We start from the raw sequence: 23,571 nt of genomic DNA, 5'->3' as shown, positions 1-23,571 counted from the left end.
TTTTGTCTCCCTCCTCCATCTCTTGCCCGTGTAAATCACCTTTCACTCTCTCGATCGTAAAACCGAGTATAATACATTTCTCATATTTAAAAACCGATGTAAATCAATCTATTCGGTGGTTTCAGAAACGGTTTCAACCTATGTGCCGCTCATAAGACCCATATGTCAATGATAAATATATAAAAAAAATTAATCCCACACAGCCACATGTTTAGTCATCCTAATCTTTACATGTCAGTTACCATAATCTCCTTTTCTTTTTCCTCGCCCTCTTTCCTCGTTCTCTTTAATCTCTTCCATAGTCTCTTGAGTACTTTCAAACCCAAATATGAGGTTTTGGAGGGCTGAAAAAATTTAAAAATGATGAAGAATTTTTTTATACACATAATTATGTATAGCCCTGACTATGTAATTAGTTAAATATAACTAAATAAATAGTCAGAGAGTAGATAAATCAACCAGTCGAGTGGTTTTATTAAAAAATTACTGGCATACGTGGTGTCAAATATGAATTAATAATACTCAAAATGGATTTACCAACTCCCTATTAACAACCAAGAAGAAATATCATGAACATCATAAAGCCAAACATATTGGTCTTAAAAAGTTGCACACATATGTGGTTTTTGTTAAATAAAAACAATGACGCAGCAGTTGGCTGATTGCATTTGTTTAACATACGCTAAACAGTGCTTATCTTTAATGTAAAAAAGTTAAAGTGTAAGCTATAAAGCTCACTGTTCACCACCTATTTAAATCACATTGTACCAACTCTTCTAAATAAAAGGTTGTGTAACAGCAAGAAAAGAGAATTTTCAAGGTATTGGATACTTTCCACATGCATACTGCAAATACAAATATACTTGAGTCCCTAAAACCACGTGGAAGGTCAGTAAACGCTCAATGGACTTCAGCCCCCCCAAAAAAAAAGCTTAGCGATTCCTAAAAAACAACACGATACTATGTATTGTCTTGTCCACTGCTTCATCTTCACAAAAATTCCTCTTCGCGCTCCTATTCACCTGCCATCGCCGCCGAAGTTAGGGCTAAGCTTGTGTAGGTATTTCCCTGATCTTATTTTGAAGTACTACACTTGACTATATGGGTGTAGTTAGATGTTACTAGTAATGACGGCGACTCCCTCGCTCTCTCATCGCCGCCTATCTATCTCCCTCTGGTGGCTAGCAAGGGTAGAAGGGGAAAAAACCAGGGGAGAGAGCGGTTTCCACAGGCTCCTCCCCTAGCCACAGCCAACCCAACGCGACTCCTCACTCGGTCCCCCAGCCGAGGAGCTCGTAGAGCCGCGTCCCTTGCAAGAAGACGCGCGTCTCTACTGGGGGACGGCTTGGGCGGAAAAGCGAACGGGAGCCAGACGCCGTGAGCCAAAGCCACTCGCTGAGCTACGCATTGTAGATGTCCTAAAAGAGCTGGCCCCAGTACAATGTCAACACTTTTTTCTCAAGATTAAAGGCTGATGCTCCATATAAGCCAATAAACATGCAGAAGAAGCATTTTATTCACCCGGTGGCTGTGTGGCAGTGATGAAATAATAACTTCCGTAACTAACCGAGGAGCTCAACAATGAACAAATCCTCTCTGGAACACAAAAGCCTCATAACACCAAAGGCTGTTGTTTAAGTTACAAGTGTTGGGCTACAAAATTGATGATGCTGTGTAAGAACCTGTGTTCTCACTTCTCAGTCTCAGTTATCAGTCTTTTAGTGTGGTTTTGGTACAAAGCCATCCACCGCAAAGTTTCGTGTAGCTGCTGGTAACGCCAGTCGCATACCATCAAGTTCTGGCTTTGCTATCACTTGACAGCCAAGACGAGACCTGAATACAGTTCACAAAATTGATGCCATATTAGAAAGGACACACATTTAAATTGAGGCTCATATGCAAAATACTTCACTCTTATTCACGTTATACAGCATAGAACAAAAACTCTAGTGCATACAAAGCTACCATGGCATTTTAACATGCTGGTTGATAAGTTACTTTTGTCTTTAATTTCCATTCTGTCATGCATATCGCTTAAGTCACGGATAGCAGCAAGTTTGTAAAGGTTGCACACAGATACAGGTGGAGACATATCAGGATGATTAAGGAAGCAACTGCATATCGTATCCTCTCATATCAAATGCCCTCAGTCCTTTGTTTTCCCCTCCCTCCCTCACTATGGCCATCAACTACTTAAACTATTCTAACAATACCATGCATGGTCATTGGTTGATACCCAACATGCTTGTTTGCACAATAATCAGACAGCAAGCACCACGGAACCATGAAACTGGATAAGCCAAATTAATAAAACCTTCAAGATATCTTCACTTACGTTTCTGTAAGTCCAAATGCAAGGTCAAGCATATCATTTTCTTCATCTGTTGGATCTTCTAGCTTATTATAATAATTTACATCCTGGACAAAATTGAAATGGCTAGTTAGTAGCACTTCAATCTCTACAATAGCATGAAAATTAAAAAAAACACGATTGGTTATATAGAGCATACCATAACTATGACATGGCAGGTTGAACACGCAAGTGAACCTTCACATGCTCCTGCAGTACCCAAAATACTAGACCAAGTTACTAACTACAATTAAAAATTAGTCAATACATCATTAAAGGGCAAGATGAAATCCCCTTATACATGAAACATGTCAAATAACATCTTGTAATCAATAATGGACGCCATGTCGATTGGGTAAACATAATTTGCTTTTTATAGCTGTTCTTATCAGCAAAAGAAGTTAAGAATTCAAAGCATAGTACAGTTGCAATGAAAAATCTGTAACCTTCAAGTTCGATATCATTTTCATGAGCAGCTTCTAACATGGACATTCCAACAGGGACACTGATTGTCTGCTCTGTGCCATCTTTGTTCACAAATGTTACAGAGATCCTGTGCAGAACAAAGAAATTTGCTCATTAGAAAAATTAATCGGTTGTTTTGGAGTTTGGACAGCTATTTCCTAGGAGGGAAAAACAGAAGGAGAAGCCCCTTTAAAGACAACAAATACATTGAAGAAACTCACATTACAACGATATGGGATACAGCACTACCTTGTCCAATACAAATATTGCTAGGTATTCAAATTTCATGCTATACCAGAAAAAGGAAAAGAAAGGGGAGAGGAAATATACTTACTTCTCCTTGCTCTGACTGCTATCGTCACGATCACTACTAGTTGTTGCCGTGGAGAATAAGATGTTCTTCTGAAAAGTTACAGACCAGTGCTCATTACATACAAGGACATTTGCAAATGATAAATCATCTCTTCTGGTGGCACAGAACATAATCCCAAGATATAGATGGTGCTGGAGAATGTGCAGATAGATAAAAACTTTTGTCTCTCAGTTTCAGAATGCACTATTCATTTTGGTCATTTCAGAAAATCCATGTCATATCTAGAAAATATTTATGATTGCTCTTTTTGTATGGATTGTCAGTAACAGCTATATAAATTTCAGAATGCAAACATCAAAAAGGGTATATAAGATACAGTTGACTTGGCCAAGTTGAGCTCTCAGTGAAAACACATACAAAGGGTATGCAAAATTTTCGTCCAAACTCACCACTAGCCATCGCAACAACAAGATACAGATTGGACTAACCGTTGGGACAAAACGTCGGCTGAGTTGACCTCGATAATAGCTGGTTGTACTGCTTGCCAAACTCCCTGCTGCACAAGAGCAAGAACAATAAAAAGCCAATGGTATAGCACCAAATCTCCATCCTTCCTAAACTAGCCACGCATAAAGCGCGTGAGCATTTGGAAAACCACATATTTACTCGACAAAAGTGGCTCAGCCTGAACTCGCAAAACCGGCCATAGAATGGATAGCGGAAGCACGCTCACACAAATCGAGTCTTTAATCATTCGGGATAATGTATAGATTCGTCATGGTTTGGAAGTATTTCTCAGCTGCTTCCAGAGGATTAACCAATAAAAAACAAGAGAGACACGAAAAGGGTGCGTACCAGCTCTGTTCTCGCGCAGAAGCCGCGCGCCGAGCTGCGAGATCCTGGACAACATCGCCGCAGCCGACTTCACTACCCAACACCACCACTCCCGAACCCTAACAGCAACAATCCAAGAGCGTACACGAATCAGCGAGAACCGCGTGGGGGCCAACAAAGCAACCGAACATCCGGGGGGAGCAGAAGGCGGAGAGAAAGGAGACGAACCTTCCGGTGGCCGGTGGCCGGCGCCGCCGCTCTCCTCCCTTCCACGACGGCGGGGGAAGAGGAGAAGGAGAAGTCGGGTGTCGCCGCCGTGGCAGAGGCTGAGCCGTGGAGTCTGGAAGCAACTCGTGGGCCGTGATTTTGTGGGCCTTGAGGCCCATTAGTGCAGAGATTAGATGGGCCCATTGAGGCCCATCAAAGCCACACGGTATAAGACCCTTAGGAGAAACCCTCCCCTAAACTTCTCTCCCCCTCCTCCTCCGCCGCCACGAAGAGGGGGGACGCCGCCGCCCTCCGCCGCCGCCTCACGACGTAGGTAACGTCGCTTCTCTCCCCTCCCTCTACCTGCTCATGCTCGTGTGTATGCTTAGTTGATTCTGATGAGTTACGGGTTAATCGGGTACATGGTCGTTTTCAGTTGATTCTGTCATTAGTTAGTCACGAAATATCGTTTTTGTTCTGGGGACATCTTTTTTCTGTTCTGCGGTCTGTTCCTTGTGTTGATTGCCATCCATTCAAGCGGGTAAATCAGATTTGATGGTTTGGTGGGTAAAAGGTAGTATGTGATTGTTCAGCACGGTTTAGCAGCGGGCTAGCTGCTGCTAAGATTTAACATCGATATGGAAGTTTGAGAATCGGTGGACTCTAATACTTGTGCGTGCTTCCGTTGCTGCCAAGCCATATTGCTTACTGTCTGAATGCTCGCTCTTAACCATTTCATGTGCTCATATGAGCAATCTGATTTTTGTATCAAATATGTTATCCCTCCTTTTTTTTTTACAATAGCAGATAGTGTTTATGTGTGTTAATTGTGAGGTCAATTTTTTTTTACAATAGCAGATAGTGTTTACGTGTGTTAATTGTGAGATCAACTTGTGCATTACATGTATGTACATGTCACTGGTTCGAACATGTTAGACTTTCCTTGTTAATGGTGATTTTTCTAAGCCAGTTAAGTAGATGATAGCAGATAAAAGTTCTGTATGTCGACTGTAGAATTAAAATGTTCAGGGCGTGATCTGTAGAAAGATGTAGTAGGGGTGGCTGGCAGGTTGCAGATTCACCAGCACTGTTCCTTTTTTCCCCCAAGGAGTATATAGAGAGGAAGAATTAGCTTGCTGGAGAATTTTCCTATGATACGTGTAACATGTTTTATGTGATCTGTCAGAAGGCTGTTACTGGTGCTTAGGTCTATATGTGATTTATTTTTTATTTTGTTTGTGGTGTATTGTTACATTGTGTAACTGGCTCCTTGAAGTGTTTTACGGCCTTTATCCGCTGCATGTGCTAATAAACACTTTTAAGTTGCACAAATAAACTGTGGGTTCCATTTTGTCTTATATTTTTAGATTTACTGGATATTGCTTGGGAATGTAAGTTGCAGAGTGTTGTAGTAAATGATATTATGGTTTGTTGTTCTGTGCAATTTACTCTACTGTTTTCAATGGAAGGGTTCATATACATGTTCCCAATTATCTTATTTCTGAAATTCTCCGTATTGAATCCTGTTATCCTGTATTGATTTCATATGCACTGTTGTTTGTATGACAGAAATAGTCATCTCAGCTAGTGAAAATGGTGCAATACAATTTCAAGCGTATCACTGTTGTTCCTCTTGGGAAGGACTTCATTGACATCATCTTGTCCCGCACCCAGAGGCAAACACCAACTGTTGTCCACAAGGGATATGCTATCTCCCGCATTCGTCAGTTTTATATGCGAAAGGTTAAGTATACCCAGTCAAACTTCTATGAGAAGCTGTCCACTGTCATCGATGACTTCCCAAGGTTGGATGACATCCATCCTTTCTATGGTGATCTTCTTCATGTTCTGTACAACAAAGATCACTACAAACTTGCCTTGGGCCAAATCAACACAGCCAGAAATATCATTGCAAAGATAGCTAAGGACTATTTGAGGCTGCTCAAATATGGAGACTCGCTGTACCGGTGCAAGTGTCTCAAGGTGGCTGCATTAGGTCGTATGTGTACTGTCATTAAGCGGATCAGTCCTAGTTTGGCATACCTGGAGCAGATCAGGCAGCACATGGCGAGGCTTCCATCTATAGACCCAAACACCCGCACTTTATTGATTTGTGGCTATCCAAATGTTGGGAAGAGCTCTTTCATGAACAAGATCACAAGAGCAGATGTGGATGTCCAACCCTATGCTTTCACAACAAAGTCCCTGTTTGTTGGTCATGCTGATTACAAGTATTTGCGGTACCAAGTGATTGACACTCCAGGGATCCTTGATCGGCCTTTTGAGGACAGGAACATCATAGAAATGTGCAGTATCACTGCTCTTGCCCACTTGAGGGCTGCTGTGCTATTCTTCCTGGACATCTCTGGGTCTTGTGGGTACAGTATTGCTCAGCAGGCTGCACTCTTCCACAGTATCAAGTCCTTGTTCATGAACAAGCCTCTAGTCATTGTGTGCAACAAGACAGATTTGCAGCCTCTTGAAAATCTGTCTGAGGAGGACATGAAGCTGGTAATGGAGATGAAGGCAGAGGCTATGAAGACCATAGGCCATGGTGGAGAAGCTAATGAAGAGGGTGTTTTGTTGACTATGAGTACTTTGACTGAAAATGGTGTGATGGCTGTCAAAAATGCTGCATGTGAGAGGCTTCTTGATCAGAGGGTGGAGATCAAGATGAAATCAAAGAAGATCAATGACTGCCTAAATAGATTTCATGTTGCTATGCCAAAGCCTCGTGATAACAAGGAGAGGCCTCCTTGCATCCCTCAGGCTGTTCTGGATGCTCGAGCAAGTGCTGATGCTGCAAAGGAAAAGAAGAAGCTGGAAAGGAAACTGGAGAAGGACCTAGAGAATGAGAATGGAGGTGCTGGGGTCTATTCTGCGAGTCTCAAGAAGCATTACTTATTGGCCGATGATGAATGGAAGGAAGACATTCTGCCTGAGATATTGGATGGGCATAATGTTGCTGATTTTCTGGATCCAGATATATTGCAGAGGTGTGAAGAGTTGGAGAGAGAGGAGGGTCTTCGCCTCGAAGAGGAAGCTGCACAGGAAGCTTTCCAGATTGATGGCCATGAACTAACTGAAGAGCAGCGTGAAATCTTGGGTCGGATTAGAAAGAAGAAGGCATTGCTCATCCAGGAGCATAGAATGAAGAAGAGAACTGCAGAAAGTCGTCCTATTGTTCCTAGAAAGTTTGACAAAGACAGGACATTCACAACTGATAGAATGGGTCGCCAACTTTCATCCATGGGTCTTGATCCTAGCGCAGCTATGGACCGAGCCCGCAGCCGGTCTAGAGGTCGCAAGCGTGAGAGGTCACTGAGCAGAGCTGCCAGTGATGGTGATGATATGGATATAGATGGCCAGCAGTCCAGCAAGAAATTGCGCGCGTTGTCGAGGTCCAGGTCTAGGTCGAAATCAAGACCACCTGAGGAGGTTGTTCCAGGAGAAGGATTCAAGGACTCTGCTCAGAAGAAGAAGGCAATTAAGAAAGCTAAGGATTCTGTGAGGAACAGGAACAAGGAGGCTCGTCGCGGAGAGGCGGACCGTGTCATTCCAACTTTGAAACCAAAGCATCTGTTCTCTGGAAAACGTTCTATAGGCAAGACGAGCAGGCGATAAGTGATTCAGCACAGCTGCTGGTCATCACTGGTTTCAGGTAGGTGGATGTGGAGCACTACTTATAAACACATAATTTGTGACATGAACTCAATTATTTCTGGGCTTATAACTCATGTTCTACTTGCTCATTTTGTAGGAAGTGCAGCATCATTGCAGCATGGTGTGGGAAATTAGGCGAAGGAAGGCCTGATTATCCAATCTGCTGGACTTGTTGTGCTCTGTTTATTCATACTGTCTGATGGATTGCTGTGTATCCCGTCTCATCCTCTGCCGAGACATAATTTTGTTAGCTTATGTTGTAGCTTTACGCTACATTAATATGGTTTCGCTAGTATTAGTTCGTTACATGGTACTATGAAATACTACTCCTGTAATGGTGACTTTGTTATTATACTTGAATTCCAGTCCTATTCGTTATAATTAATTCTTTATAATAAGATATCACATTATTATGTTTTGGCGAAAGGAAAATATGTTTCAAATCGTTAAAATACGTTTCATATGTGATAACGATATGTTTTAATATATGTTCTCACTGTATTTCACAAATTTTTTAAATGTTTCATCATGTACTACTAGGGCCCCGTTCGAATCCAATTAAAAGGGTGGATGGAATTTTGGATTAAAGTGACACGTTTTTCAAACTGCTAAACGGTATATAGAAAGTTGTTCAAAAATATCAGATTAGTCCATTTTTTAAGTTTGTAATAACTAAAAATTAATTAATCACACGTTATTATCACCTTGCTTTACGTGAAATACTTAATCTTTATCTTCATCTTCAGGAGATTCAAACACCACCTAGAATATTTGATCGCCTGATATTATTTTAGAAAATCGGACGCTCGATTTGTAGAGGGTTCACAGCAATGGATGTAATGTTCTGAACCAAATTGGATAACTGTATATAGCCCGTTATCATTCGCAGAAATAACTAGGACTGCAGATGAGAAAAGAAAAACAATTACTACTTACAACGCCGACCGAGGTGAATAGGACTGATGAATATTACTCCCTCCATTCCAAAATACTATAAGGCATAACCACCCCTAACCCAAAGACTAAGAAAATAATTATTATCATCTTGTAGTTTGGATCATCCTAATAAATACAATGTATGCATCCAATAAAATTAGAGAACATGAGAGTGAAGGATTTAAAAAAGTAATAATTTAATAGAGAAGAGGTCATAGTTAATGGCCTATATGTATGTATGCCTTATATTATGGACCATCTAAAAAAATGATTGTGTCTTATATTATGGAATGGAGGGAGTAATAAGAAAGAAACATCTGATCCAAGTCCAAGTGCAAGTACAGTATTTGGAGCCCATGATCGGGCGGGCATATACAAAGAAAGCCCAAAACCACCTTAGTTTAGCTGCTGGGCCGAGTGCTATTGGGCCGGACGAACACGCAGACGCAACGGAGATATGTATCTGGAGTCGAAGCGAGGCCAACACGTAGTGACGACGGTGGGAAGCTATGGTGGCGTGGACGCTACGACCTGCGGCGGCGGCGGCGGGCAGGGCCATCCGGCGAGCCGCGTACCACTCCGACGGCGCCCCTCCTCCCCGCAAGCTCCGGGGCCCCCGCTTCAGCTCTTTCAATAGGAACAACCATGAGGTGTGTGTGTGTGTATCCATCTCCCTTGATAATAACCTAGTTCGTTCTTAGGTTTCGATCTAGAGTTTCCCCTCCCAAATTGAATAGAAATATATCCTTTTTTTTAAGCCTACTGCCTCTGTGCTAATACCTGTTTCATCATCGCGTTTGGTTGTTCCCCAACTAGGTTAAAAAAAGATGGATTTATTTTTGCTTTTCTTATTTCGAAATTATGCCCGTAATCCCATATGTTGAGTATTTAATAAACTACTAAAGATATATATGCTCCCGCGAAAAACACACACACAAATTCTTCAACTAACTAGATTCAGGTTTTTCAGATTATGCTGCCTGTACCAGTACGACTGTTATCTGTTTATTGTGAGGGGAGGAGATGGTATTATTCCGTAATATGACAGATCATTCTGCACTTGTAGATGATGCATTATTTTGTTCACTAATGCTCTTGTGCTTAACCATCTCAACACTTTGCTCTAGAATTTTGACTGTTAGCACTGTTAAATTTCATTATGCCGCATAAGAGTGCAATCCCCCTAAGATGACAGGTCATTGTGCACACTTGTTTGTATTGATTATTGAATGAGTTCGTATACGTATAATTGTGTTTCATAATTTCATAGGGTTTTAGCTGTTATGATGTTGCTCATTTGCTGTAGCATCTTGACACTACGCGCTAGAATTACTCTCGCTGTTACCATCGATTAATTAAAGCTTGTCTTTTGTTCAAGCCTTCATCTCTAATGTTTTAGTTTTATAACTTCTTTTTTAGTTTTCCCTTCCTTTTTTATTTTAATTTATTTGTTTGGCAAAACCCTCCATGCTCTGAAAATAATCCTGTGTTGTTCAGTATTACTCTTGTCTCCCCTGCTAGCTTGAGGGGAAAGAAAGAGAGTGACATTTTTCTGTTCTTACAAAACTGTACCTGTTCTCCCGTATACTTGGGGTTTAACTACTCTCAATTCCCAAACATTTGGTTGAAGCACCAGTGCCAAACCTCACTAAAAGTTATATTCAGTTTTTTTTTTATCATGCTGTACTGTTAAATTATATGCCAATTGAAGTGCACTCCTCTTGATGAAAAGTAGGCACAGCCAAGAAAAATGGTGCTTGCTTTCCTTCAACTATGTCCCTTAGAGTTCACATTCCCTAGGATGATGTAACATGGATGAGTTTGTACAATTAAGTTTGTTTGGGTCATGTTCCCTAAGTTTGGGTTGCAGAACTCGTAGGGAATCGAGTAATGCTTCTTTGCTTATGTAGCATTTGAATATCATACTTTATAATTTTCAATTCTGAACAGTGTGCTTTTAGCTGATTAAAAGCTTGGCTCTTGTACCAGCCTTCACATCCAATTTTTTTTATTCATCTAACTTCAACTCCTTACCATAGAGATTGTATTAAGAACCATTAACACCAGAAAGAAAGGGTTGGTTGGGCACAGTGCACTTGTGTAAAAGGATATAGATTGCCATCATTCATATTTTGTTTTAATTGAACAGTGACATAGAGCGTGTGGAATTTTAATGAGAAACTGAAGTTAAATATCTGAGTCTTTTTGTACAAGTCTGATAGTGGATGTGGATTACAACAGTACGCATGTTGATATGCAGATCGATGCGTTGCTTGAGGAAGTCAAGAATACACCGGTTAACATGATCACCGATGACCTAATGATCCGAACCGTGCGGCAGTATGTAATTCTGTGAATTGCAGCTTGTGTTTTTTTGGTTCTCTATCTGGCTGACCATCCTATTTACTACTGCTCTTCCTTGTCTGCATGTGTAGTTCTTTTCTGGCTCGTCAGGAGATTCTGTATCAAAATGTTCTGCGATCATGGGTGGTTGTGGCAGCGGTACTCACAGGGTATAGCTGGGGGTACAACAAATTTGCTGAAAGTTCTACTGTCGGATCTGAACCACCAAAAGAACATGAGGGGAAGTAGAAGACTTGACGATTGTTTTTGCTCTTTACGGAAGACTGAGTGTTTGGGATAAAATGCAGTGAATTGTGCCTCAGAAACTCGCTTGTAAATTGGTCAATTTCTGTTAACTGACTATCCTGTAAGACAGGGCTTGGGCGACCAATCTTGCTCCGCCTTTTACAATCTCCAGCTGGTTTGGGGTGTTTCATGCTCTAGATAGGCTGCTGCTGGTCGATAATCAACGGATGCTCTTTCTTTTTATAGTTAACTCACAAGGCAGCTTGGTATTACAACTAAACAAGTATATACTGACAGTGAGAAGAATTAATTTAAAAAATTCAGTACTAGTAATGAGTAAAATAAGCAAATTTAAGGCACTACACTAAAATAACCAAAGTTATAAGTGTAGCATACAACTAGCTAGTAAGACAGATACAGTATGATGATATACAATAATCCATCCATCTTCAGTGGTTGCTCTAGCTTGCTTAATTTGTATTTTAATGTATGACGCTGTTGACTTTTTGCCACGTTTAACCATTCGTTTTATTCAAAAATTTTGTGCAAATATGAAAACATTTATGTCATGCTTAAAGAACATTTGATGATTAATCAAGTCACAATAAAATAAATGATAATTACATAAATTTTTTTTAATAAGACGAATGGTCAAACATTATATAAAAAGTCAACGACGTCATACATTAAAATATAAATATAGAGGTAGTAACATTTATTATAGGTTAATTAATGTTTGGCATCATATGCTCCAAATCAGGAGGAGTAACCTGTAAAGAGGGGGAGGGCCGCTGTGATTGCCATGTATCCATGCAGAATTGGAGATACGCCGAATGCGCTAGCTGCTCGCCTGCTCCTTCAAAATATAACTTGATGGTGATGATAACTCGTAAAATTAAAAAACCAACTCAAAAATCAACTCTAATATGAATGATGTGTCAAAATCCCGAAAAAAAATATTTTTAATTTTTATAATAGTAAAGATAAAGGCGCGCGCACACACAGTCTGACCACCATATGTCCTCCTCGTTGCCAATGCCACCCTCCTAAATTATTCTGTGTAAAATCATCGCTGCCGACCGATTTTAGATTATGAAATAATAATCTCCATGTCCTGTGGTCTTACTCTATGAGGACCTTCTTAATTCTAGCCTTGTGGTCTTATAATCTATTAGTACCTCCTTAATTTAAGCCTTGTGGAAGCACCTACTTAATTTAAGCCTTGTGGGCTTGATGTATCAGCACCTACTTAATTTAAGCTTTTGTGGGCTTGATGTATCAGCACCTACTTAATTTAAGCCTTGTGTGCTTGATGATTTAAAGTAAGTACATCCTTAAACTTAAATTAAGCCTTGTCGTTGTCGTCTTGATGCAACATTACCTCCTTAATTTAAGCCTTGCTGTCCTAATGTTTTTACTACCTCCTCAATTTCATTTGTAGGCCAGTGTCACAACTTAAGAGTAACTTTCCGTGGTAACAGTACCACTATATGTTTTTCTCAACTTTAATTACTGCGTGCACCCAAAGATCCCAAACACAACTTGCTCACTTTTTTTTTCATGCTGCCTTTTGATTATCTGTTTACAATAGGGTTGTTCGGCTGCCCTGGCTGCTGCTACCGTAAAATTTCAATACTAGATACTGTATTGGCTGGCTGCAAAGCGGCCATATATAGCTTTACCGAACATCCCTTATGTTGCTAAGATTACAGAAACATTTGTGGTTTAGACGCTTCTTTGTTCACTATTACCGGTACTTAATTGACGGTTTTATGAAACCTATTCTCAAACATCTTCCTAGCAAGGTGACATCATGTTTCATCTTTTCTTTTCATGGGTTAGTTAGTTACCTGTGGCGTTGTTTCAGTAAATGGTAAACTCTTTTGGTAATTCTTGAAGTGATTTGTATTTGAATGGTTTCTTCGAACTGTTTGTGATTTGGCATGTTCTGCAATCAGTTGACATTGTTGTTATTTATAATTTGCTTTCCCTTGTTCTTTCATGATTTTGTGCTGAAATATTATCAAGGTTGGGATAGTTGTTTCCGCTTGGGTTATGATGATACTTGAGCTTGGATTTGGCATATATATTATATTACTACTCTCTTACAATGAACCAGAGGGGAGTGCTTGGGTTCCAATACTGCAGAGCTGCTAGGGTGCATGTAGGCAGTGTTGCCCTTAGCCCTGGCATGCCCTTTTGCCTATAAGATGGGCTTGGTAGCCAAGCGCCTAGTCGCTCTTGTTTGCTGCCAAGCTGCATGTTTGGTGTTATTTCTGTTAAGTGATGCATAATTGCGATGAGCAGGTACTTTTGTTCATACTGCAATTTCCATCAGCAGAAATTTCAGTGCTATTGGTTATGGATTACCTGTTGTTTGTCTTTTTTGTTCAGTTTATTGATTTCTGGTTAAATTAAACTTGTGCTGCTGTTTCAATGTCGGTATGTTTGTTGATGAGACGAGTCAGATAGTGTGTTGCTGAGCTGAGTTACTAGCAACATTTGTACATCGGAGTCGAAGCGATGTAATATATTTGTAACACTTCAAAAATTTATGAATAAATTGTGTGTTTGGAACTTTGGACCGATTGTTTCAGTCTTTTAGTTACTGCTTTCGGCTTGTGCCACTTTTGACCGCACCAACTATTGTTGGTTTCATTTCATCTTAGTGTATAGCCGAGATCATTTGTGATGTAGCATGCGTATGCTATTTCCTTAGCACAGGAGGTGGCAATGGCATAATGACTTGCTTCCTTGACACCAACAACAGTGCCAACAAGGACCAGGATTAAGACATTCAACCAATTTGATTGATGTCAAAAGTTAAATATTTTGGTGATCTACTCTGTTAACATATCTAGTGATGGGTGTTTTGTTGTTCTGTGAAATCGAGCCAAGATACATAAGCAAATATTATCCATACATATTGCTGCTTCACAAAACATTCGCCTAGGAAAAATATGTTTCTTTTGACATGAGTTTTCACTAATGCAGGCATGCATATATGTAATTTATCTAGACCAAATATAATAATTCAAGTGTTGAAATATGATTTTTTAACATCACATTTAGAAAAACTTTATTTCGTGAGATGAGTGCTGCTCAACTTTTAGATGGGACTAAAACTTTTTAGTCCGTATCACATTGGATGTTTGGACACTAATTATAAATATTAAATGTAGACTATTAATAAAACCTATTCTATAACTCTGGACTAATTCGCGAGATGAATCTATTGAGCCTAATTAATCCATGATTAGCCTATGTGATGCTACAGTAAACATGCGCTAATTATGGATTAATTAGGCTTTTAAAAAATTTGTCATGTGAATTAGCTCTCATTTATATCTAATTAGTTTTATAAGTAGTCTACGTTTAATCCTCTAAATTCATCCGATATGACAGGACTAAAGTTTAGTCCTTGGATCCAAACACCACCTAAATAGGTTCTTGCTGTGTAACCTATCCACTCGGGTACTTGCATGTGCGCGTTTGTTTATATGAGTGTATGTATTTATATTGTATTTTTTTTAAAAAAAATTTGATTTTGTTTTTTCTAAAAAAACTTTTTTAAACACAAATGCGCTTGGCCCGATAGTAACCTGAAAAAGAGAAAGGAAAAATAAAAAAAAATTGGAACCCTTACAAATTGGGCGTCCGATTTATTTGTCAAAATTGAGCGCTGTTTCGTTAGTTAGAAAAAAAAATGTTACACCTAGTAGATGGAGAATGTTTTAATTTATACTGAAACACGTTTGTACTATGACTAAAACAATTTGAGGTAGCATATGGAACATGGAATTTCACCCTAAGGAAACACCAACAAATCTATATCAATCAAAAACCCTGTTAGTACAACATTTCAATCCAACACACCCATCCACCACTCTTCCCGGCGAGCATCTCGCTCTCGCTGCCGGCACGGCTCGCGACTCGTCGCCGCCGCCGCCCGAAGCGGGGCGCCCCAAAGGCCGCACGGCCGCCTCTCCGTCCAGCGCCGCGGCGTGGCGCGGGCGGTAGTACGACGACGCGCTCATCCCGGGAGCGGCAGCGGTGGCGAACCTCCTTGCGGCAGCGCGTCCTGTCGTCGTCGCGCCGAGCTCCGGCCTCCTACTCGGCCAGCGGTCGGCGGCGGCGGCTACGGCTACGGAGGAGGAGAAGGAGAGCGAGCGAGGCGCCCCATTTTTTCGGTTTCCATCGGCCGCACTTTTGACAGCATTTTCGAAAGAAATCCCCAATTGAAGAAGAATTGGAGAGGAGAGGCGGCGGCGGCGGCGGCGGCGATGGCTGGCGGCGACAGGGAGAGGGATGTCGAGGAGGAGACGAGGAACCAGATGATGCAGAACCTCTTCGGCGACCAGTCGGAGGACGAAGAGGACGACGACGAGGCCGTCGAGGTCGTCGACGAGGATGACCACCCGCATCCGCAGCAGCAGCAGCTGCTTCGCTACCAGGTGGTGGACGACGACGACGACGAAGACGACGTCCGTAGCGAAGGCCATGCCCGCTCCGGCTACCACTCGGTAAAAATCTCAAATCTCCCCTCCCCTGCTTCCTGTCCCCCCGTCCTGGGGCTAGGGCTTAGGTTTGTTCGGCTGGAATAAATCTCGCCATTGGGATACTGCAGTTTGATGAACCAGTAGATTTCTGCTTCGCTGATCCCCAATCATCTGTTCGAAAATTCTGAAAGGAACATCTTGATAATAAGCTTTGCTAGTAGAATATTGTACTTTTTTGGACCAAAACTATTGTAATTTTAGGTGACGTGATATGGAGCATTGCCTCTTGAACACCACTGGCATTTCAGAATTCCATCATTTTGTTTCCTCACACTTTGCGCGCAAGTCTGTCAGTCTCAAGTGTAAATCCTCTGTGTGTAATGCTAGTTTTTTTCAGTGCCCAGCTGTAGCAAGTGATTTGGAGACATACTGGACCTATCACGGTGTAAAAATCGAACCGTCATTCCTTGCTGATCTTGCCACAGAGTTTAGCTCTCGTAGGCTCTTCTTGTGCCCCAGTTCTTCATTGATGCATTCTGTATACTTCCGCTGCAGCTATCTGATGTGATGCTTGCTTATTGATTTGCTTGTACAGGAAGAAGTGGAAGGTGAGGCTGATAATGAAGGGGAAGGTGAAGCGGAAGGAGAAGGTGAAAGTGAGGGGCAAGTTGGGATGGAAGAAGAAAGCGAAGCTGAAGCTCATCAAGCTGATCTTGATCAAGGAGAAAGTGATGGGGAAAAGGTCCAGAGCTCCCCAGAAAGAGAATTTAGTGACCGGGTGATGCAAAATGATGCAGCAGGCATGGATAGTGAAGACGGAGGCTATCAGCAGCGGCCAGTAGCTAGCGGAAGAAGAGGAGTTGTTGCCTCTGAATCTGAGGGGTCTGAAGATGACTATTATGCTGGTCGAGGTCATGAAGATGAGGAACCTCATCAAACAAGGAAAACACCAAGGTTAAGGGAAAACAATCAGAATCCTATTTATTGTCCGTGCATTATATGCTTTCTAGATCTGACATTACGACGTACTCCCTCCGTACTTGTAAAGGAAGTCGTTTAGGACACCGACACGGTCTCCAAAACACAACTTTGACTTATTTTTATAAAAATATTTATTAAAAAGTGGTATATGTATACTTTTATGAAAGTATTTTTCAAGACAAATTTATTCATATAATTTTTACATTTTAAAACTCAACAACTTGAGAGTTATTCATGATTTATATTCCCAAGGTTTGACTTAAACATTGTCCTAAACGACTTCCTTTACGAGTACGGAGGGAGTAACAATCTATCCACTGCTTCATTAACTGTTTCTTAGTATTTTGCTAGTGACTCAATATGCACTCTTTGCCTATGTATATCCTCCCTACCTTTGTAGTAAGTAGTAACTCGTAAGAACCATAATCTTATGCAGCTCGCCAGTTGAGGAGGAGAGAGATCATGAAGTTGTCCGTGATGTATTTGGTGAAAGCGATGAAGATGGACCTGCTCCATATCGTGATCAACATGAAATTGATGAAGATTCCCATGTGAGATTTTTATGCTCAAGTTACCTACCATTCTAGGCTTAAAGTAGGAATATCTTTCGTCGGGCTTAAAGAAAACCAGCAAAGATTTTCACGGAAATTCTAAACAGAGCCATTTTTTTATACATTCTGCACTGAGCAAGTACAGTATGCTAACGATGACTTGGTGGCATGTTGTTTAAACTGAATATCAGCAAAAGTATTCATGTAATTCAATATGTAGAGAATTTTGTGTTTTATCTTCTTTTAAATTCAGAGTTACCATATGATGCTTAACTATGTAACAAATTTACTAATGCAGGTAGCATCTTTGCTAATTATGTATTTATCTAAAAATCTAATCTTTCTCCCTATTCATTTCTTGTATGTACCCTGCATGAATATAGATCTGTGCTCCAGTCAGTATTGATCAACTTTCACACCTAACTTTTTTCTGGATGCAATAGGTACTCAAAATTTCCTCCTTTCTTTTTTAGAGATCACCTATGGAAGATGAAGGTCACTATGAGAAGGATTTGCAGCCTGAGGATGTAGTAGCTGATGAAGATATGAGATATGAATCAGATGAAAATCGTGAATTGAAACCAAAAGAGAAACCAGTTGGTCCACCGTTGAATCTGGTGGTTCCACTTAAGCAGCTGCCAGCTCAACCGGACAGAGTGAGTTGACTACCCCTTTCGAACCATATATCTTTCAGTCTTTGACCATACAGCACTGTTATCTTTTCTGACAAGATGATTATATATTGGCAGACATCAGTTATCTTTGATGGATATTTATTGCGTTGCTGTATATACACCAGATTTTTATTTGTCATTCTTTGTATCTGTTACTGTTTAATTGCTGATATTTTGTGCTTGTTCGTAAATGTTGTTGTGCAGAACTGCACAATTGACTGGTGCAGTACAATGTCAGAAATAAAGAACCTGTGCTGCTATGAACTCCATGCTTGTACTTATTATGCGACGTTGGCCCTTTAGTAGTTGAAATTTCTTTTTTATGTCATGGTATTATTGAAGAGAACTTTGCTGTCATGTTATAGGCTTGACTAGGAATATTAATGATTGGTGCTTAAATATTTTGTGCTTTTGCAGCTATTCATAGATTTTTTTGTTACTGACTGATTTCTTAACTTGTAGATGAATGTGATCAAGGTATCAAACATTATGGGGATTGACCCGAAGCCTTTTGATCCTAAAACATATGTGGAGGAGGATGTATTTGTTACAGATGAATCTGGGACTAAAAAAAGGATACGACTGGAGGACAATATTGTGCGGTGGAGAACCGTTAAGAATGCTAATGGCACTACATCTGTAAGTGGAATGTTTTTCAAGTAGCATTTTGAAATCCTTTAGCATTACAGACTCAGTTATGCTATGTCGCCATCTTCTAAGTTTCCCTCCCTGAAGATGCTCTGCGCAGCTTCTTAACTTTCTTACAATAATCAGGGTTGTGAACTAGCCTTTAGTGATGCTTGCACCGAGTCTTCTCTCATAGCCAACTTGCCCAACTGTTATTATGTATTCCCTGCAAAAGAATATATATGTTATTATACATACCATAAGATGCTTGGTCTGTTTCATTTTCTTCCTCCTTTTCTTTGGTCATTGCCCTTTTAAGTAGTTTGTGACAGGTGGTCGGTGCACTATGTGGCTATGCATATGATAAATGAGCATTGTTGCAGTGTGAAAGTAATGCGCGCATTGTAAAATGGAAAGATGGAACGATGCAGCTGCTGATTGGCAATGAAGTTCTTGATATATCTGTACATGAAGCACATCATGATCAGTCCCATCTGTTTCTGAGGAATGGGAAGGTAAAGTACTTCTTGTCTGCAATTCAACAATGTTCGCTACCACCTCTGTTCATTCATGCTCTTACCGCATAGGTCTCACTAACCTGATATAATTTTGAATTGTAATGCAGGGAGTCCTTCAATCACAAGGAAGGCTCTTACGGAAAATGAGATTCATGCCATCTTCCTTGTCTTCGAAATCACATCGTTTATTAACTGCTCTTGTTGATTCTCAGAATAAGAAAACTGTTAAGATGCAAAAATGGATCGAATCTAAGGATCCTGAGAAAGTGAAGCAGGAAAAAGAAAGGGTAACCAAAAACTCCATTTCTTAATTCATTGGATGTATATGCAACACTGAATGACATGTGTATGACTTACTTTTGTCCCAATGCTGCTTCTGATATGGTTCCTATGTCAAAAACAACATGATTTGTGTTGTGTTATACTCACTTTCCATTTTTTTCTATAGGGGATAGCCATTGGGCTTGACGTAACATGTACATTTATATTTTTTCCCTTATTTCTTTAGATTATAGGAGTTGGATGCATGTAATACTTAATAGAGTAGAATAATCAGCAAGATAGTCAGAATGCAAACTTCAAATTAAGTAAATATAATTTGGTATCTGACCATGAGAGATTTGAGCAGATACTGAATTTGTACCAGATAACTGACAAACAAGTGAATATGAGCATAACTGGTAAGCTAGTACCATTAAGGAAATGCTACTAAAGTACTAACTAATGTTGCAAGCTACAATAATGGTCTTCTTCATGGAAATATGAGCTTCAAATTTGATTATTCTTGGGCGCATAGCTAGTCAGGATCACTATATAAAATGATTGTGAGGACAGTTGATGCTTTTAGAGCAGGAAAATCAGCAAGCAAATTTAGAGCATGACAATCAGCAAGCAAATTGTTTTTCTTGGATCACAAACATGTGATAACATTTTTAGCTATAGTTGGTAAATTGACGATTCTCCAGTGTCTAAAAACATTACATGCAAATCTTGGCATGTTGATTGTAAATCTCTTGAATGGTAAAGAGCAAGATTTTCATCATATTTATCCTAAAAATAAAGATGTAATCATTATGAAATCATTTGAATGAGTTCCACAATCTTGTTGCTTTCTCTGTTTTTTTTCTTCCTTTTATGATGAGAGGATGAGTTCTAAGATTAAGAAATTTATGTCGTCATTCCAACAAATATCAATGTGATATCAGGTCCCATTTTCCAACAATACTGCAATTTGTATCAGCAAATTCTCTTGTTTGTGTGTTTTCATGTTTTTCTCCAATGCATAAGCAAGCATTAATTAGCTCAATTTCTGTGGCAGTTCAACATGCGTTCTAGATCCTATGAGTTTCAGCTTTGATTTGAGAGTCTAAAAGTTATTGTAACATGATTTGTTCTTACTGCTATGCTGCATAGCATTTATTGTGGCTTGCTCCAGTGAACTTTTCACAAAAAGTAAATCACATAGGGTTAAGTTTCCTTTTGTGAAGGCGCAATAACCAAATAGTTGACATGCCGATTTAGTAAATGCATTTAATCCTGTTCCATGCTTTGCTGTTTTTCCTTTCTGTTCTAAACTTGTTATATATGCATTTTGAATGAAGTTTGTCCCTTTTCACTATGCAGGCCTTGGGCCAAAATATTCGAGCCCATTCAATTCTTCAACGCAAAAAAGAAAAGGTTAGCCGCAAGTACACACAGCCTGCCAGGCAAAGAAGGCAGCTTTCTCCTGGATTTTTGGAAGATGCATTAGATGAGGTGGGTTTCTTGTCATTTCTCTTATTTCTTCCGCTTAAGGTCATTGATACAATCAGTTATTGTTGTTCATACAGTTCTAGTATTAGTAATAAATGATATTTAGTCCAGACGCATCCTATTAAATCTCACTAGTAAATGCCATTTGAATGATCGCCAGTCTTTCCAATTTAGCTGTGCGGCCACTTTTGGCTGCAATATAATGCTGGTAAAGTGCAAGACCCTCCACACCTTTTTCTTTTCTCGAACACGCAGGAGATCTGTGTAGGGGCGGTGCGGCACAGGGGAGTTTAGAAAAAATCCCACTCCCTAAACACCGTCATGTCTTACAAAAGAACCAAACAAACCGAATGACCTAGTTAAGTCGCAAGGGCTATCGACCTAGCAAACAGGTTTCGAAGCTTTGAAACTCCAGGCAAGCACCAAAGTGCACCTTCATTTGCTACTGATTGGATCACCGCTGCCACATACAGAGTTGCACACTGCCACAAACAGTTGTTCCTATGCTTCCAAATTTCCCTCCACATCTTATTAACACTGCCCACTCCTTATTTGATTTTAGCAAGTGATTTGAGTTCAATTTCACTTTCCGACCTAAAGCTGTTGCATGGTAAAAACTCTGTTCAGTGAAAACTGAAATCCTCTTCAGTCCTACATGTTATTTACGCGATGATATCCAAATTTTTCTTGTCTGGTTAATTTTATTTCCTTTTTTGAAACCATGTAGGCTGCTATCGTATGCCCATGGCACGTACACATAAATTGTTTATCTGTAATTTCATAGGGGCAATATGGACTTGTTTAAGCTTACTGTAAATGGCTCAGATACATAGAATCATTATGTTGGCAGTTTGTTTGTGTGAGATTTTTTTCTATGCTTAGCTGGTTTACTCAACTGTGAGTGTACCTTACTGAATGGTTACATATTCAGATTCTGGGTAGATGGTTAATTTTATTCTGCTGTTGTAGCTCACATGATGTTTTTCCTTAGATATAGATACACGTGTTCAATAGCTGTTTTTGTAGGAGTAAAATGTGCTGTGATGATTTGCAACTTGTCCTTTTGGTGCATTCTGGCAGGAGATTGGATTCGACGTGACAATTAATAAGACTTTAGTACTGGTTATGCCCAATAATTTATTCAATTTCATTTTTGGCAGGACGAGGAACCTGACCATCAATATGGTTCTCGCCGAATGCCAGCACGTAGTCGTTTTGAGGATGAACTGGAGGCTGAAGCCCTAGCTGAGAGGCGCATAGTTAGTGCAAAGAAGGTGAGCAACTCATCAGCATGTAACCCTTGTTATTTTTAACCAATGTATTGCTGTTTATACATAATCTGTATTGTTTGCACATTTTCAGTCAAGTATGGGCAGAAACATTCCTCGCAAACCATCATTTCCTGCTCGTCCGCCTAGACGACAGGCAAATGAATATTCTGAGAGTGAAAGGGAGGAGTCAGAGTATGAAACTGAAGGAGAGGATATTGAGCACTCACCAACCCAGGGGAGGGAAGATGAGCTTGATGAAGAAGATGAATATGAGGAAGATGTGGAAGAAGAAGCAGCCATGTCAGATGAAGAAATTGAGGTAAGACCAATGTCATGGCCTCAAAACTCTTGGTTTTCTTTTTCACAAGTTAGCAATGTGATTATGTGAATATATGATACGGATGAACATTGTCGTAAGGTTCAAATTTTGCAAGTCAGGTTTTTTCTTGGATATGCCCAATAAAGACATTAAGGAATTAAATACTTTTGCAGCATATGTGAGGACAAGATTTTCAAGAATCTTGACAGTAACCACTAGGAATATGACCAATTTTGATAGTATTTTAGTTTACATTGCTGACATTTTGTAGTTTATGCTCAGTAGTTCTGCAACAGAGTAATTAACAGGTCAGCAGGCAGACTTGCTGCTTTGTTTATGTTGAAGTGAAACAATAGGAAACAGAAAAAATGTACTCAGTTCATGTTTGACTACTTCTGCACACTAGTTAGCATATAATAGCTGAAAGGAATCTACGATTGGTTTTTTGTTGTAGTAATATAGCAAACTTGAAAGAAAAACATGATGAGGCTAGCTGTATATAAATCGAAACTGAAAGAGGAGCCTCTGCTGCAGGAACCAAAACGGAGGAGAGAATCTGGGGGTGGCAGTGCCAGCCAAAGGCGCAAGGAGATCGACTCGGACGATGATTCTCCACCAAGAAAACAGCAGGCAGTTCATCGTCGGAAGGCGGTCGTTTTTGACAGTGATGACGAATGATGTTGGTTTGCAAACACCAATGTTGGCATGGCACCATATTATTTGCTTGAGGATTATTGTTTAGTAATAACAAAAAAAGAAAAAAAAACGTTGTCAATTGTTAATGTATTTGGGATGCTGTCTTGAAATCAAATGTTAGCTGTGCGACCAGTTTTCCTACAGTAATATAGATGATGATCTTGTAGTATTATATTTCTAAAAAAAATATAGATGATCTGGTAAACCATCACCAGTCTGTGCTGTTTTGATGCTCATTTGCAAATATATAGGCGTTGAAAATAGCCAAGGAATGTGGTAGTTGAAGGGCACAATGTACTGGAATTATCCTTTTTCTTTCTCTGTAA

The 23,571-nt window shown here is 40.0% G+C and overlaps 4 protein-coding genes across 7 annotated transcripts; 3 read left to right on the top strand and 1 right to left on the bottom strand.

Moving 5' to 3' along the window:
* Positions 1-1,484: 1,484 nt before the first annotated feature.
* Positions 1,485-4,363, bottom strand: LOC127779391 (adrenodoxin-like protein 2, mitochondrial). 2 transcript variants are annotated; one of them, XM_052306132.1, is made up of 8 exons: positions 4,191-4,363; positions 3,984-4,081; positions 3,617-3,684; positions 3,150-3,217; positions 2,797-2,903; positions 2,511-2,560; positions 2,336-2,418; positions 1,485-1,833 (listed from the first exon to the last, which is right to left on the bottom strand). In XM_052306132.1, exons 1-8 carry the CDS (start codon positions 4,346-4,348, stop codon positions 1,719-1,721), a joined length of 747 nt encoding a protein of 248 aa, XP_052162092.1. In that variant the 5' UTR covers positions 4,349-4,363; the 3' UTR covers positions 1,485-1,718. The 2 variants fall into 2 exon arrangements, with proteins under 2 accessions (XP_052162092.1, XP_052162094.1); XM_052306134.1 differs by having other exon boundaries at positions 3,617-3,681.
* Positions 4,364-4,400: 37 nt separating this feature from the next.
* Positions 4,401-8,250, top strand: LOC127779390 (nucleolar GTP-binding protein 1-like). Of its 2 annotated transcripts, none has more exons than XM_052306130.1 (3): positions 4,401-4,503; positions 5,739-7,830; positions 7,930-8,250. In XM_052306130.1, the coding sequence occupies exon 2, from the start codon at positions 5,763-5,765 to the stop codon at positions 7,791-7,793; it is 2,031 nt and encodes a 676-aa protein (XP_052162090.1). In that variant the 5' UTR covers positions 4,401-4,503; positions 5,739-5,762; the 3' UTR covers positions 7,794-7,830; positions 7,930-8,250. The 2 variants fall into 2 exon arrangements, with proteins under 2 accessions (XP_052162090.1, XP_052162091.1); XM_052306131.1 differs by having other exon boundaries at positions 4,429-4,499.
* A 994-nt stretch (positions 8,251-9,244) lies between these two features.
* Positions 9,245-11,554, top strand: LOC127778725 (uncharacterized). Its single transcript, XM_052305344.1, has 3 exons — positions 9,245-9,418; positions 11,029-11,108; positions 11,204-11,554. Exons 1-3 carry the CDS (start codon positions 9,278-9,280, stop codon positions 11,358-11,360), a joined length of 378 nt encoding a protein of 125 aa, XP_052161304.1. The 5' UTR covers positions 9,245-9,277; the 3' UTR covers positions 11,361-11,554.
* A 3,682-nt stretch (positions 11,555-15,236) lies between these two features.
* On the top strand, positions 15,237-23,456 carry LOC127779953 (protein LEO1 homolog). Of its 2 annotated transcripts, XM_052306885.1 has the most exons (12): positions 15,741-15,880; positions 16,254-16,353; positions 16,452-16,810; positions 17,274-17,388; positions 17,862-18,044; positions 18,525-18,701; positions 19,073-19,204; positions 19,315-19,494; positions 20,831-20,962; positions 22,120-22,233; positions 22,322-22,549; positions 23,084-23,456. In XM_052306885.1, the coding sequence occupies exons 3-12, from the start codon at positions 16,530-16,532 to the stop codon at positions 23,225-23,227; spliced, it is 1,686 nt and encodes a 561-aa protein (XP_052162845.1). In that variant the 5' UTR covers positions 15,741-15,880; positions 16,254-16,353; positions 16,452-16,529; the 3' UTR covers positions 23,228-23,456. The 2 variants fall into 2 exon arrangements, with proteins under 2 accessions (XP_052162844.1, XP_052162845.1); XM_052306884.1 differs by lacking the exon at positions 16,254-16,353 and having other exon boundaries at positions 15,237-15,880.
* Positions 23,457-23,571: the final 115 nt, after the last annotated feature.

The sequence above is a fragment of the Oryza glaberrima genome, chromosome 7, assembly GCF_000147395.1.
Source record: "Oryza glaberrima chromosome 7, OglaRS2, whole genome shotgun sequence".
NCBI lineage: Eukaryota > Viridiplantae > Streptophyta > Magnoliopsida > Poales > Poaceae > Oryza > Oryza glaberrima.
This window is presented reverse-complemented; position numbering and strand designations above follow the sequence as displayed.